Source organism: Lupinus angustifolius, chromosome LG14 (genome assembly GCF_001865875.1).
Source record: "Lupinus angustifolius cultivar Tanjil chromosome LG14, LupAngTanjil_v1.0, whole genome shotgun sequence".
Classification (NCBI taxonomy): Eukaryota; Viridiplantae; Streptophyta; class Magnoliopsida; order Fabales; family Fabaceae; genus Lupinus; species Lupinus angustifolius.
In genome coordinates, this window is record NC_032022.1 from 945,252 (window position 1) to 962,328 (window position 17,077).

General features: G+C 35.3%; 1 protein-coding gene across 1 annotated transcript; it reads left to right on the plus strand.

Moving 5' to 3' along the window:
* On the plus strand, positions 643-5,601 carry LOC109326768 (periodic tryptophan protein 2 homolog). The gene is made up of 7 exons (XM_019559571.1): positions 643-1,944; positions 2,088-2,339; positions 2,427-2,519; positions 2,807-3,178; positions 3,415-3,759; positions 4,678-4,905; positions 4,998-5,601. Exons 1-7 carry the CDS (start codon positions 718-720, stop codon positions 5,166-5,168), a joined length of 2,688 nt encoding a protein of 895 aa, XP_019415116.1. The 5' UTR covers positions 643-717; the 3' UTR covers positions 5,169-5,601.

Consider the following 17,077-nt stretch of genomic DNA (forward strand, 5'->3'; position numbering starts at 1 on the left):
TCTATTGTGATAAGAATGACTTTTGTATCAAACCATAATCAATAATGATTAAATATGAATAATAGTGGATGATATATTGATATTGTAAAAATCTTACATTGTATATATAATAGCATATCTGTTGTCTTACAAAGTACAAAGTATGTCACTCTATCTGTCACCATTTATAGTTGATTGAAAAAATATATTTAGATTAAAAATGTAATAATTAAGTATTTTCAGCTGGTGATGACATATTTTTTGTACTACCGATGGTATTTCATTATTAAGGTACTAATTCCTTTCGGAGTGCGTGATTGTTCTTCCTAATAAGTGTACACATAGGAATTGAACTATTAACCTTTTGGTCGTTCAAGGAATTTAGTGAGACCTTACAATATTATATCAACGTCTTCTTAATACTAAAAATGACATATAAAATGACATGCTTTTAAGATTGAATATATGCTCCTTCAAAATATACATCTTTTACTTATCTAAGGTGCAAATGAAGAATTTTTTCTCTATATTTAAATAATAAATAACTCTATTAATTAGTTTATATTTGTAATATTTTTTCAGTCTATTTTTAATTCCTCCAATTTTAGCTAAAATTTGTGAACTCCTTGAATAATTGAATAATAAATAACACTGGTTTTGTTTCTCCACTTTGAGAATGCTAAACCCTAAACCCTAGCAGTCAAAAACCTCCATTCCCAAAACCCACTCATTACAACGATGAACTTCAGATTCCAGAACCTTCTAGGTGCTCCTTACAGAGGTGGCAACGCCGTAATTTCCAACAACACACTCTTAATCTCACCCATCGGTAACCGAGTTTCCATCACCGACCTTCTCAAATCTCAAACCACAACCCTTCCTTTTCAATCCTCCTCTAACATCTCCCGCATTGCCGTCTCCCCCGACGGCACCTTCCTCCTCGCCGTCGACGACCGCAACCGCTGCCAATTTGTCAACCTCCGCCGCCGTGTTGTCCTCCACCGTATCACCTTCAAGCACCGTGTCGCCGCTGTCAAATTCAGCCCTGATGGGTCCCTTATCGCTGTCGCCGCCGGGAAGCTTGTTCAGATATGGCGGTCGCCGGGGTTCAGGAGGGAGTATTTTGGGTTTGAGTTGGTTCGGACTTTCGCCGATTTCGATGGTAAAGTTACGGCCTTTGATTGGAGTCCTGATTCGAATTACTTGCTTGTTGGGTCTAAGGATTTAACTGCTAGAATTTTGTATTTGAAGAAAGTTAGTGGTGGTGTTAAGTATAGACCTTTTTCGCTTTTAGGGCATAGGGATTCTGTTATAGGTTCATTTTTCGGCGTTGATGCGAAAACTAATAGAGTTTGTAAGGCTTATACGGTTACTAGGGATGGTTATGTGTATAGTTGGGGTTTTACTGCTGATAATGAAGGTTTTAGTGTGATGGATGAGGATGAGGGATTGGAGCCGGCTTCTCCGGGAACACCGGTGAGGGATGTGGAAGGGAATTTGGAGAGTGGTGGTGATGTTGAGGTGAAGAAGAGAAAGAAATTGGAGAATGGGGATGTGGGTTTGGTTGGTGAAGATGAGTACTTGTGTAGAGGGAAATGGGAGATGTTGAGGAAGGATTGTTTTACTCAGGCGCCTGCGAAGGCAACGGCGTGTGATTACCATAGAGGGCTAGATATGGTTGTTGTTGGCTTCTCGAGTGGTGTGTTCGGGTTGTATCAGATGCCGGAATTTGTGTGTATTCACTTGTTGTCTATATCGAGGGAGAAGATCACCACTGCGCTTTTTAATGAGCTTGGGAACTGGCTGACTTTTGGCTGTGCGAAACTGGGCCAGTTGCTTGTGTGGGAGTGGAGGTCCGAGAGCTACATTTTGAAGCAGCAGGGTCATTACTTTGATGTGAATTGTGTCGCATATTCGCCAGACTCACAGCTCCTTGCTACCGGAGCAGATGATAATAAAGTGAAGGTGATTTAATATGAATGGTCTTCATGGATTGGAAAATTGATCCATCTTTGACTTATATATATATTGCACGAATTTTATAATTGTGTTCATTTTGTTTTTTATGAATTGAATTTATGTGAAAGTCTCTTACTTATCTGTTACAGGTATGGACACTTTCGTCAGGCTTTTGCTTTGTTACATTTTCTGAGCACACTAATTCTGTTACTGCTCTACATTTTATGGCAAGTAACAATTGCCTGCTTAGTGCATCTCTTGATGGCACTGTTCGTGCGTGGGACTTAATACGTTATCGAAACTTTAAGACATTTACAACCCCTTCTTCGAGACAGTTTGTTTCTTTGGCAGCAGATCAGAGTGGTGAAGTGATATGTGCCGGCACTTCAGATTCCTTTGAGGTATTCTTGTCGCACAAAAATTTGGTGGATTTTGACTATACAGTCATTTATTTTATTTTCACCTTTTTACGATGACATATATAACAGGTTTTTGTTTGGTCAATGAGAACCGGCCGATTGTTAGATGTGCTTAGTGCTCATGAAGGTCCTGTCCATGGGTTGATGTTTTCACCTACAAATGTGAGTTTGTTTCCCCCTAATATATGCCTACACAAGTTATTCTCTTCTTCTATAGTATTTTTAGTTGGTTCCTATTTTCCATAGCTACAGTGTCTACATACCATAAATATCTACGTAGACATGGTTAGCTACTTGAAATTTCCTTAAATAAGGGTTGTTATTTTCTAAGCCCATAGTATTATCTAATATCAATACTATTGTCTCGAGATGTGACATTGAAGAAAGCTACTAAAGTTTGTATTTGTTGTGTTCATGGCTTTTACATGGTTTCTTTTTTCTTTCTGCAGGCTATATTGGCTTCGTCATCATGGGACAAAACTGTCAGGTTGTGGGATGTCTTTAATGGAAAAGGAGCTGTTGAAACATTGACTCACACACATGACGTTCTCACAGTAGTTTATCGTCCAGATGGAAGGCAGTTGGCGTGCAGCACATTAGATGGCCAAATTAATTTTTGGGATCCGATAGATGGTTTGCTGATGTACACCATTGAAGGTGCTAGAGATATTGCTGGAGGGCGTCTTATGACTGACCGCAGATCGGCTGCAAACTCAACTCAAGGGAAATACTTCACAACCTTATGTTATTCAGCTGATGGAAGCTACATTTTAGCTGGTGGAAGTAGCAGATATATCTGCATGTATGATGTTGCAGATCAGGTTGGCTTGCATGCACTTCATCTTTGTATCCTTATCGTGTTGAATTTCTACATCTTTATTTATTCACTACACATGCTGTGTCCGTTAAAAAGATATGGTTTGGATTTGGGGCAGGTTGATTTTTCGTGAATGACAGAAATGGCGATTTATAAAGCACAACCTTTTGTCTGTGCAACTTGTTTACATATAATAAAATGGCACTGTTGTGTTAATGAATTTGAATATCTTTTGTACAGGTGTTGCTGCGACGTTTCCAGATAACTCACAATCTTTCTATAGATGGAGTGCTTGACTTCTTAAACTCAAAGAATATGAATGATGCTGGCCCACTAGAGTTGATTGATGATGATAACAGTGACATTGAAGATGGTCTTGACAAACAAACAAGAGGTAAAATTGGTCTTGATTTACCAGGAGCCATGCCCAACGGTGGAAGGCCTGTCATTCAAACAAAAGGCTTGAGAATTGCACCTACCGGCCGGAGTTTTGTAGCAGCAACAACCGAGGGAGTTTTAGTTTATTCTGTTGATGATTCATTCATATTTGACCCAACTGACCTTGACATCGATGTTACACCAGAGGTACTTATCTTTTGAAGTTTTACAACTTGCTCACAATTATGTCTTCTCAAAAGAACTAGGATTGCATTTGTTTCAAAGAATAAAAAAAAGTTGCTGAAATTGTTTTCTGTAGGAAAGAATATTCTAGGAAATACTTGTTCTTCAAAATAATTAAATGACAATTCATCTTTTAATGATTTTCTGTGATTGAGTTGTGGGTCTGGCTTTTTGACCCCCCGTTGTTTAGTCTAGCACCCTTTCTAAACACTTTGCTTAAGGAACCCTCCCGAGTTGTTATGGTGGAAGTTGTCTTCTGCTTGTAAGAGGAAGTGTTTTTCCTTTATCAAGTGGTTAAATTTTTTAACTCACCAATGCCAATCTTAAATTGATGAAAATAATAATTTCCCTTTTCTACAAATGGTGGAAAACGGTAATTGTTATGTACAGACGGAAAATGTTATGGAAATCATTTCTTATTTTTCTTAACAAACAAATCTTGCTGTATGTTTTTAGATTCCATTCCTTTTCAATCATAAAAATATTGAATTATACACAACCCAGAAGGTTTAAAATACAGTATATATAATTTCGAATTTGAACAACAGGTTTCCCTGCACATATTCACAACAGTTTGAGTGTTACTTTAGGGGATTTGGGTCAAGCAAAGATGCTAAGATGCTTTCACATTTTTCTTGCATTTGTGCATTGGTTGTCTGTTGAGTTTATATGGGGTAGTTATTTTTCTATTTTCTTTGTGGTGTTCTGTTCACAGCCTTTTTTATGTTGATGTCTTTGATAAACCTGCACAGAGATTGACATGACCCGTTGCATGTTAATTGTTGATTGTTTTTTATTTATTGTGTATGATGTTCTTGCTCCGCTGCAGTATTCTTCCTTCTATTGATATCGTCGTTAACTTGTGCTGACATTGCTGTACAGGCTGTTGATGAGGCTCTTACTGAAAATCAACCAAGTAGAGCTTTGATCCTTAGTCTTCGCTTAAATGAGGACTCTTACATTAAAAAATGTATTTTCGCTGTTAGTCCACCCGATATTCCAGCAGTAGCCACATCAATCCCTAACAGATATCTCCAGCGATTAATCGAAGCACTCGCAGATCTTCTAGAAAATTGTCCACATTTGGAATTTATACTTAGATGGTCTCAGGTATTCTTTACTACCTCAAATTCATCAATTTCCTTATCTTTTAATCCTTAACGTAAGAGTAGGTCTATAAAAATTATACTTGAAATTTGCAGGAGCTTTGCAAAGCCCATGGGAACTCGATTCAACAGAATTCTAGAAATCTGCTTCCATCATTAAAATCATTGCAGAAATCAATCACTAGGATACATCAGGATCTGGCTGATACATGCTCCTCCAATGAATATATGCTGCAATATTTATGCTCTTCTGCTGCCAAGAAATGAATGCAACAAACAATTCACAAGTTGGGTTTATAGCAAATTTACTCAAGAAACCTTGTCCAAACCTGATTGTAGTATTTTAGTATGGTAAGTTGATAACTGCTAAGTATCATTATTTTGTTGCACCCTTTGAAGAATCATGCAATATTTCAATATGGCACATCACATACTTACTTTGTGGCATGCCTAGTAATTTCAAAGGTTTTTATCCTTGTATAAAGTTCAATTTTTGTTTCTGCAAGGTGTAGTATCAGTCAGGTTAGTTTGAAGTTACCTTGATCCATGAAATTTTGATAGTTATGCTCTACAATAACACAGTAACATTATGTGTAATGCAGTGATTGTTATGTGCTGCAGAGTTTCTTCTGTTTTTTTGCTTACAGTCTTGAGACTGCAGAGATTGAAGTTCCTGTTTCTGATTATGTGGTTGGAATCACTTTTTTTTGGAATTGAGTTGATTTTATAGATAATATTTTTTTGTTTCAAATCTTAAAAGTTTTGATAATTGAACCTTCCATCAGTCACGATAATGCCATTTTCCTTTATTTGTACCTGATTAATTCACCAAGTTTTATATATACATTCAATTTTATTCACTTTTTTTAAAGGAATATATAGTGTGATTTTTGTTATAGGAGTTGAAATTGCTTATTTAAGTTATAAATGTATTTTAAACATAAATATATCATGGCAATTGGTAAATAAATTTAAGCTGAAAATTAAAAGTGATAAGTTTGCTCAAATCAACGATTTAAAAATTTACAAACAACTTAATATCACAATATATATAGACACTACTCAACACCTTCTAAATCTTTCAGACACTTTATCTTTGGATATTCCTCTAGCCCCTAGTGTATAAGCATTAATAACCTTTAACATATCATACTTAATTTTTTTTATCTATCCTTTAAATAAAGGATTAAAGTTAGGTACAATACCTTAAGTTTTTATTGGTGGTACTAGTATTCAATCATATAAGGACAAGTGTAAAAAAAAATTATAACTCATCGTTCACCTAACAAAATATTGTTAACAGTGTTAACTCAATCTTTTACATTCAACTAAACTCACATTGTGAATAGTTCTATGATGCTTTACATTCCTTTCTTCTCCAGGATTATTTCTTATTCAATTCACAAATTTATTCATCTATATTCTCTTGTTCTTCATCTAGTGTCTATTCCTCCGTCCCAAAAGGGATGCAACAACTACATCTCATGGTCATTTTCAACGTGCTGCACCATATAATAGAAAAGAGGAATACAAGTAAGTTAGAAAAGGACATTATAATAGCTCGAAGATTTGTTTGTTTTAAAGAAGGCTTAAAGAGAAAGAGAGGTCGAAAAGGGAAAAACCCTGATAAGATATTAGAACTAGATGATTAACACAAATAACTATATTTGTCGAGAATCAAATGAAAAATAAGTTGTTAAATTATTTTGCAAATGAACATAGTCATGATCTTGCAACTCCCAAGAGTAGTCATAAGTTACCATCACAAAGGAGAATTCCTGCTACTCAAACCGTCGAAGCTGAATTGGCAAGTCATCTAGTATACGACAAAAATTAAATTTTCAGTTTATGAGCCAACAGGTTGGAGGAAGGAAGAATGTTGGCTTTATTTCTAAAAATGTTAGGAATCTTTTGAGTTCTAAGAGAATGAAGGAAATGGAAGAAGGTGAGGTATTCTACTCCATTATTTCAAAACAAAACAAACAAAGAATTAATCGCTCTTTTATGTGATCCAACTTGATGTTAATTTTGAAATAACAAATGTTTTCTGGGTGGATGTTAAAATGGTTGTAGACTATACTTATTTTGGAGGTGTGGTATGTTTTGATACTACCTATCGCACTAACAAGGACCCTCGACCATTTGCTCCTTTCATTGGATTCAACTTGACATAATAAAAAAACGTGTTTTTGGTGTTGCATTATTATATGATGAAACATCTGCATCATTTGAATGGTTATTCAAGACTTTTTTTAAGGCTATGTGTGAAAAGGAACTAAAGACAATTCCAGATCTAAATGATGCAATGGCAAAAGCAATGTGATAAGTATTCGTGAACATATCATCATTTATGTTTATGGCATTTGTTTTAAAATGCATTAAAGAACATTACTCATGCCTTTTAAAATTTAAGATTATTTTACTGTTGAGTTGTGAAGTTGCATTTATGACTTTGAGAATGTGGAGGACTTTATGAAATCTGTAGTCGTTACTTGAGAAGCATAACCTTCTCCAAAATAAATGGATGGGAATCTCTTTAAGCTTAAATAAAAATGGGCTTTAGTATGTGAGACATATTTTTTTCAACCGATGCTACAACGACACAATTAAGTTAGAGTTTTAATGGTCGTTTGAGGCTTTACATGAAGTCTGTCTTTAATGTGCTAGAATTTTTCAGGAATTTTGAAAGATTGCTAGATGATATGTGATAAAGAAGATATAGTCTAACTATGAAATAAGACAAAAGATGCCATCGTTGAGTATGGACATCATGTTACTGAAAAATGCAAGTGATGTTACATACCTGTGATTTTTAATCTAGTTTGCAGGAAATATGAAAAATCTCGCAATCACATTTTCAAAGGTTACGCTCAAAGTCTGTAATTAATTGAGTACGAAGTAGGTTTCTTCGGAACCACGAGGCAAAATATTGTTAACTACAACTTTGAAAGTCAAAATATTGAGTGCAGTTGTAAAAAACTTTCATTTTATTAGTATCCTTTACGACCATGCTCTTTATGTACTTAATCATTTGAATATAATTATTATTTCTCTAAAATACATCTTTAAGAGGTGGACTAAGCATGCTCGAAGTGGGTGTGTTTTAGACAACAAATGGTAGATTATCAAAGAAGATCTTAAGGTGATTGTCTTAAATTACTATAAAGATAATTGTTGCCTATAGCTGGGAGAAGTCGGGTAGTTGTAGTACAAGTGTTGTAGTCATAGCTGTCTATAAATTTGTAAAGGCCTCCTGAGCCTGAGACGACCATGTAAACTTCTGTAATCTGAGTAGATGAGTGAGCGGAGCGGCCAAAAAGGCATATTATTTGACAAATTTTCGATAAAACCCTATGAGGCCCAAGAAACTTCTGAGTGTCATGAAGGAACATGGCCTTTGCCAATCTATCATGGCTTGTATTTTATCCGAGTCGGGTTTGACCCTATTGGATGAGATAATGTGGCCTAGATAACTAATTGATGAAACACCAAAAATACACTTCGACAACTTGTCATAAAACTGATTAGAAACCAATAATTCCCAAACAACATGCAAATGAACTAGGTGGTCAGTCACACATGAACTGTAAATTACTATATCATCAAAGAATACCAATACAAACCGACATAGGTGAGGCCAGAGTAGATGGTTCATTGGTGCCTGAAAACTTGATGGCGCATTAGTCAGCCTAAACAACATGACTACGAATTCGTAATGACCGTCAAAGGTTCTGAATGCAGTTTTATGTGTATCCTCATTGTGCACACGGATTTGATGATATCCAGACCTTAAGTCGATTTTAAAAAAAAATAGTTGCACCACATAATTCATCCAGTAGTTCATCAATTGTGGGAATAGGGAACCGATCCTAAACAATAATGGCATTGAGGGCGCGATAGTCAATGCAAAATTGCCATGTGCCTTCTTTCTTCTTGACCAGGAGGACAAAAGAAGAAAATGGGCTTGTATTAGGTGCAATAATTCCCTTATTGTGCATGTCTTTAATCATTTCGGTCATTGCCTCGTTTTGATAGTATGGGTATCTATAGAGTCTCACTAAAACTAGGGCAGAATTAGGAAGAAGAGTAATGTGATGGTTATGTGGGCAGTTTGGGGTAGGCCTTATGGTGAGTGGAATAGTTGCTGAAATTGGGTTAGAAGTGTTTGGATTTATGGGAGGGTGTTTGTTTGGGGGAAGGTTCAGTAGTGGTTGTAGTTGTTAGTGAAAGGAATGTAATTGTGTGGAATGAGGCAATGAATTGGTGTGAATGAGGCGATGTAGTTGATGTAGTATAGAGGGTTCACAAATGTTTACCATATCACCCTGGAGGGTAATGGTGTTGTCACTCAATGTCCATAACCACTCAATGCCCAACACTACATCTGCGCCCTTAATAAGAAGTAAGTAGAATGAAATATGAACAAGTTGATTATGTAACACAATTAGGGTATTAGAATATAACCATGTGCAGTAGACGTGTGCACCATTTCCCACCATCACATGAAATTGTGGTGTGGGCGAAATGTTTAATTGCAAATAATGGGCCAACCTAAGTTGTAGGACATTATGTGAACTGCCTGTAACAACCAGAACAGTGATCGAGTATCCAGAAATTATACAAATAAACCTTAGTGTTTTGAGAGATGGTTGACCTTCAAGAGCTTGTTCTAACAGTTTAAAGTGGATTAGCTCTTGAGGAGAGATCACTAGCTCTTCATCTGTAGCTTCCAAAACCGATAACTATGCCTCAAGATCACTAGGAAATTCCTCAACCAATAACAACAATAATTTTTTTTGTTGACAGCGATGATCGACTTGAAAATTTTCATCACAATTATAGCACAGTCCTTGGGACTATCAATCACTCTTGCATTTGTGCAATTGTGAGCCGACGAATGGGTAAAGTAGGTTGTGAGCTAGTTGGTGTGTGGGTCGATGGTGTAAAGGGTGGCTGTCTTGGGTAGGTTGTGGTGTTAGGTGTACGAAATTGTCTAGAATATGAAAGTTTTGAGTCTTTGATTTTGGATTCCACTAACTTGGCTAAGCCTAATGCCTCATCTATGTGATTGGACCTTAAAACAGCCAGTTCCCGTCGAATTTGAGTGTTAAGACCATATAGGAAACAATTCAGAATTACCTTTGCCGAGATCCCCCAAATTCTGTTGCAACGTTTCTCGGACTCTTGTTAGTATTCCGCCACAAAGCCGGTCTTGCAGAGTTTGAATAATTCTGCCTGGTGGTTCTCATAACAAGATGAACCAAAACACGTTTCCAATGAGCGAGTGAAACTCTCCCAATTGGTGAATGTGGCGTTATGGAATGCCCATTTGAACCAACTAAGGGCCTCCCATTTCATGTAGAATGAAATAATGTGCAGTCTTTGCTCTAACAGTACTTGATAGAGCTGGAAAAATTGCTCAGCCTGAAAAAGCCAATCTAAAGGTTCATAACTATCAAAGGGAATGAGTTGCAGCTTTGGTGGTCGTGGCTGTTGTGGGGATGGCATTAGACATGGCAAAATGGTTCATCCGACCTGTTTAGCCCGTGCCCGCATTAATTTAAGCGGATCGGGCATACCCGCATTGGCTTAACGGACAAAATTCAATGCCCTGTCCGTTTTAAAACAGGCTAATAGGCTTACGAGCAGTTTGTGGGCATTATTGAATAATTAAAAAAAATTTAAAAATTCATATAATAAATAAAATAAAGTAGTCGAAGATTTTTCAGTTTATGAGCCAACAGGTTGGAGGAAGGAAGAATGTTGGCTTTATTTCTAAAAATGTTAGGAATCTTTTGAGTTCTAAGAGAATGAAGGAAATGGAAGAAGGTGAGGTATTCTACTCCATTATTTCAAAACAAAACAAACAAAGAATTAATCGCTCTTTTATGTGATCCAACTTGATGTTAATTTTGAAATAACAAATGTTTTCTGGGTGGATGTTAAAATGGTTGTAGACTATACTTATTTTGGAGGTGTGGTATGTTTTGATACTACCTATCGCACTAACAAGGACCCTCGACCATTTGCTCCTTTCATTGGATTCAACTTGACATAATAAAAAAACGTGTTTTTGGTGTTGCATTATTATATGATGAAACATCTGCATCATTTGAATGGTTATTCAAGACTTTTTTTAAGGCTATGTGTGAAAAGGAACTAAAGACAATTCCAGATCTAAATGATGCAATGGCAAAAGCAATGTGATAAGTATTCGTGAACATATCATCATTTATGTTTATGGCATTTGTTTTAAAATGCATTAAAGAACATTACTCATGCCTTTTAAAATTTAAGATTATTTTACTGTTGAGTTGTGAAGTTGCATTTATGACTTTGAGAATGTGGAGGACTTTATGAAATCTGTAGTCGTTACTTGAGAAGCATAACCTTCTCCAAAATAAATGGATGGGAATCTCTTTAAGCTTAAATAAAAATGGGCTTTAGTATGTGAGACATATTTTTTTCAACCGATGCTACAACGACACAATTAAGTTAGAGTTTTAATGGTCGTTTGAGGCTTTACATGAAGTCTGTCTTTAATGTGCTAGAATTTTTCAGGAATTTTGAAAGATTGCTAGATGATATGTGATAAAGAAGATATAGTCTAACTATGAAATAAGACAAAAGATGCCATCGTTGAGTATGGACATCATGTTACTGAAAAATGCAAGTGATGTTACATACCTGTGATTTTTAATCTAGTTTGCAGGAAATATGAAAAATCTCGCAATCACATTTTCAAAGGTTACGCTCAAAGTCTGTAATTAATTGAGTACGAAGTAGGTTTCTTCGGAACCACGAGGCAAAATATTGTTAACTACAACTTTGAAAGTCAAAATATTGAGTGCAGTTGTAAAAAACTTTCATTTTATTAGTATCCTTTACGACCATGCTCTTTATGTACTTAATCATTTGAATATAATTATTATTTCTCTAAAATACATCTTTAAGAGGTGGACTAAGCATGCTCGAAGTGGGTGTGTTTTAGACAACAAATGGTAGATTATCAAAGAAGATCTTAAGGTGATTGTCTTAAATTACTATAAAGATAATTGTTGCCTATAGCTGGGAGAAGTCGGGTAGTTGTAGTACAAGTGTTGTAGTCATAGCTGTCTATAAATTTGTAAAGGCCTCCTGAGCCTGAGACGACCATGTAAACTTCTGTAATCTGAGTAGATGAGTGAGCGGAGCGGCCAAAAAGGCATATTATTTGACAAATTTTCGATAAAACCCTATGAGGCCCAAGAAACTTCTGAGTGTCATGAAGGAACATGGCCTTTGCCAATCTATCATGGCTTGTATTTTATCCGAGTCGGGTTTGACCCTATTGGATGAGATAATGTGGCCTAGATAACTAATTGATGAAACACCAAAAATACACTTCGACAACTTGTCATAAAACTGATTAGAAACCAATAATTCCCAAACAACATGCAAATGAACTAGGTGGTCAGTCACACATGAACTGTAAATTACTATATCATCAAAGAATACCAATACAAACCGACATAGGTGAGGCCAGAGTAGATGGTTCATTGGTGCCTGAAAACTTGATGGCGCATTAGTCAGCCTAAACAACATGACTACGAATTCGTAATGACCGTCAAAGGTTCTGAATGCAGTTTTATGTGTATCCTCATTGTGCACACGGATTTGATGATATCCAGACCTTAAGTCGATTTTAAAAAAAAATAGTTGCACCACATAATTCATCCAGTAGTTCATCAATTGTGGGAATAGGGAACCGATCCTAAACAATAATGGCATTGAGGGCGCGATAGTCAATGCAAAATTGCCATGTGCCTTCTTTCTTCTTGACCAGGAGGACAAAAGAAGAAAATGGGCTTGTATTAGGTGCAATAATTCCCTTATTGTGCATGTCTTTAATCATTTCGGTCATTGCCTCGTTTTGATAGTATGGGTATCTATAGAGTCTCACTAAAACTAGGGCAGAATTAGGAAGAAGAGTAATGTGATGGTTATGTGGGCAGTTTGGGGTAGGCCTTATGGTGAGTGGAATAGTTGCTGAAATTGGGTTAGAAGTGTTTGGATTTATGGGAGGGTGTTTGTTTGGGGGAAGGTTCAGTAGTGGTTGTAGTTGTTAGTGAAAGGAATGTAATTGTGTGGAATGAGGCAATGAATTGGTGTGAATGAGGCGATGTAGTTGATGTAGTATAGAGGGTTCACAAATGTTTACCATATCACCCTGGAGGGTAATGGTGTTGTCACTCAATGTCCATAACCACTCAATGCCCAACACTACATCTGCGCCCTTAATAAGAAGTAAGTAGAATGAAATATGAACAAGTTGATTATGTAACACAATTAGGGTATTAGAATATAACCATGTGCAGTAGACGTGTGCACCATTTCCCACCATCACATGAAATTGTGGTGTGGGCGAAATGTTTAATTGCAAATAATGGGCCAACCTAAGTTGTAGGACATTATGTGAACTGCCTGTAACAACCAGAACAGTGATCGAGTATCCAGAAATTATACAAATAAACCTTAGTGTTTTGAGAGATGGTTGACCTTCAAGAGCTTGTTCTAACAGTTTAAAGTGGATTAGCTCTTGAGGAGAGATCACTAGCTCTTCATCTGTAGCTTCCAAAACCGATAACTATGCCTCAAGATCACTAGGAAATTCCTCAACCAATAACAACAATAATTTTTTTTGTTGACAGCGATGATCGACTTGAAAATTTTCATCACAATTATAGCACAGTCCTTGGGACTATCAATCACTCTTGCATTTGTGCAATTGTGAGCCGACGAATGGGTAAAGTAGGTTGTGAGCTAGTTGGTGTGTGGGTCGATGGTGTAAAGGGTGGCTGTCTTGGGTAGGTTGTGGTGTTAGGTGTACGAAATTGTCTAGAATATGAAAGTTTTGAGTCTTTGATTTTGGATTCCACTAACTTGGCTAAGCCTAATGCCTCATCTATGTGATTGGACCTTAAAACAGCCAGTTCCCGTCGAATTTGAGTGTTAAGACCATATAGGAAACAATTCAGAATTACCTTTGCCGAGATCCCCCAAATTCTGTTGCAACGTTTCTCGGACTCTTGTTAGTATTCCGCCACAAAGCCGGTCTTGCAGAGTTTGAATAATTCTGCCTGGTGGTTCTCATAACAAGATGAACCAAAACACGTTTCCAATGAGCGAGTGAAACTCTCCCAATTGGTGAATGTGGCGTTATGGAATGCCCATTTGAACCAACTAAGGGCCTCCCATTTCATGTAGAATGAAATAATGTGCAGTCTTTGCTCTAACAGTACTTGATAGAGCTGGAAAAATTGCTCAGCCTGAAAAAGCCAATCTAAAGGTTCATAACTATCAAAGGGAATGAGTTGCAGCTTTGGTGGTCGTGGCTGTTGTGGGGATGGCATTAGACATGGCAAAATGGTTCATCCGACCTGTTTAGCCCGTGCCCGCATTAATTTAAGCGGATCGGGCATACCCGCATTGGCTTAACGGACAAAATTCAATGCCCTGTCCGTTTTAAAACAGGCTAATAGGCTTACGAGCAGTTTGTGGGCATTATTGAATAATTAAAAAAAATTTAAAAATTCATATAATAAATAAAATAAAGTAGTCGAAGATAAAAATTAACAAAAACTTTGATATTTTATATGAAGTTGATCAAATCACATTATATTGCAATTTTTTAAGGATTAAAAATCACATTACATAATAATTTATTTGAAATTTTCTTAATTTTTCCTTAAATATTGTTTGTGGGCCGCCCGCATTGCCTAATGGAAATGTTTGCAGGCTTGGTGGGCAAAATGGGCAGGGCGAAACGAGCAAATTGACAAAATTTATATGCCTTGCCCGCAAAAAAATGCGAGCTATGCAGAGACGCCCGTGGGCAATGCCCATTTTGCCATATCTAGATGGCATAGACATTTGCATAAGGTTGTAGGGTGGGAGGCATAAGGAATAAGAAAAGTTACTGAATAAAATACTTCATATCATATGGTTGTTATAACAGTAGTAACAATCTCATATAGTAAGTTTTTAGGGTTACTCTTAACTAAACTAATATAACTGGCCCTCATACATTAAAATAAAACAATAATTAAATTATAAACTACTCTTCAACATAATCAGCAACGCAATAAGGTTTTTTTTAATATGATTAGGCCTGTTTGCTAGTTCAATAACTGGACCTCCATCATGTCTTCGCTAGATTTACAGGTTGACCAAAAGTTAAGTGTTCGATTCCTATGAGCGATACTTGTAGGGAGAGACAATCACACACCCTGAAAAAGATTAGTTCCTTACTAAAAGAGTGAGGGATACCCTAGAGATGACAACAAAGTCGGGCGAACATGAATAGTGCATACTCATACATACTTATACCCATATTCACACTATTAGTGGATACTCATGCGAATAGCGGGTATTTATGAGTACCGAATGAGTTTTCAATTATAATTATATTTTTATATATTTTATAATAATCAATATATAAAAATAATTATTACTTGAATAATATGATATGTATATAATAATTTTATGATTATAGTTCAATTACAATTATCTTTTATGAAATAATAATAAAATAGACAAAATATATTATTAAATTAATAATAAAAAATATAAAATATTTAATTAAAATATATGTCCGGGTATGCACGAGACGGATATTATGATACTCATTCCCACCTATAATCTATTTTTGTCGGTATTTTAAAGGGTACTCATGGATCAGACATTTTTGCCATCCCTATGATACCCTTAGTAGCTATGAAGCACAAATACTGATACGTGTATCGGGTACAATACGTATCCGATATGTCGACACACACGCATTTTTTCCAAAATACAGGATACGATACGTTGAGGATACGCGTATAAAATAATAAAAACACATAAAATATGATAAAATTATAAGTGTAAATCAAAATATCCAAAGTAAAAAATATGGAAATTTAAAATCACTGCCCTCCATAACAAATCTATCTTATTCTATTTTAATGAAAACGAATCTATCCTAAAATCGTTGCCCTCCATAACAAATATATTTTATCATATTTTAATGAGAACGAATATATGTTATCATGTTTTATTGGAAACGAATCTATCTTATCCTGTTTTATTAGAACGAATCTATATATCCTATACTTTACTGAAAACGAATCCATATATCCTATATTTTATTGAAAACGAATCGAATACGTGTCTTGATATTTATTTACTTTATTTTAATTTTTTAATTTTTGGATACTCTATGGATACATATCTTTCGCGAATCCGAGCGTATCCGTGTCAGATACCGACATGTGAGGGTGTTTGACGAATCTGTGCTTCATAGCTTAGTAGTACAAAAAATTATTCATTATTTATTTGAATTACCTTGTTTGAAAAGTTGATAATAATTAAATATGAATACTGAATGATACAACATAACATATAAAACTCATATATATGCATATATTTTCCCCAAAAAATTATAATGATAATAGTGTAATATATGTAATATATATTATCGCTAGTGTAAAGATTTATATACAGTAAATATATATCGTTCATTTATATTACTTTTCTTTTAGTTAAAAGTCAATGATAATTAAATATAGATGTAAAATAAGACATCTTATAGAAAAATATGAATACATTTATTTTTTCTCTTATAATAATAATAATAATATAGTAGGCCAAGGTTTGAAGTTGAAGTAGACGTGTTTGAACATAGAATCTTAGCTTCTTCTGATTCACACCTTTTCCTCTTACTTTGGGAAAACATAACAATAATTAAATATAATTAAAATCTTTAAAAAGGTTAGATTCACATTAATTTTCTATTTATTTTCCACCTGTCAAATTAAATCTATTTTTTTACCAAGTCAAATCTTCTTTTTTTAATTCTGGAACTCTTTGATGTTTTTGAGCATTTGATTCCAAGCTTCATATGATTTTATACTTTTTTTTAAAACAAAATTGGTGAGTAATTATCATTAGGTAGTTTCACAATTTTTTTGCATATACAACTGAATTTGCATTTAGGTTTTTTTTCACTGTGTTGATTTCTATTGGAATTTTTCTTGGTTAATTTATTTGCACGCAAATCAGAACGTGCATTGCATGTGTACCATGATGTTCTGCATTTCTTTGTAATTTTAATTTTGATATTTTTTTGTTTCATTGTAGTTTGTTTTTGTTCTTTT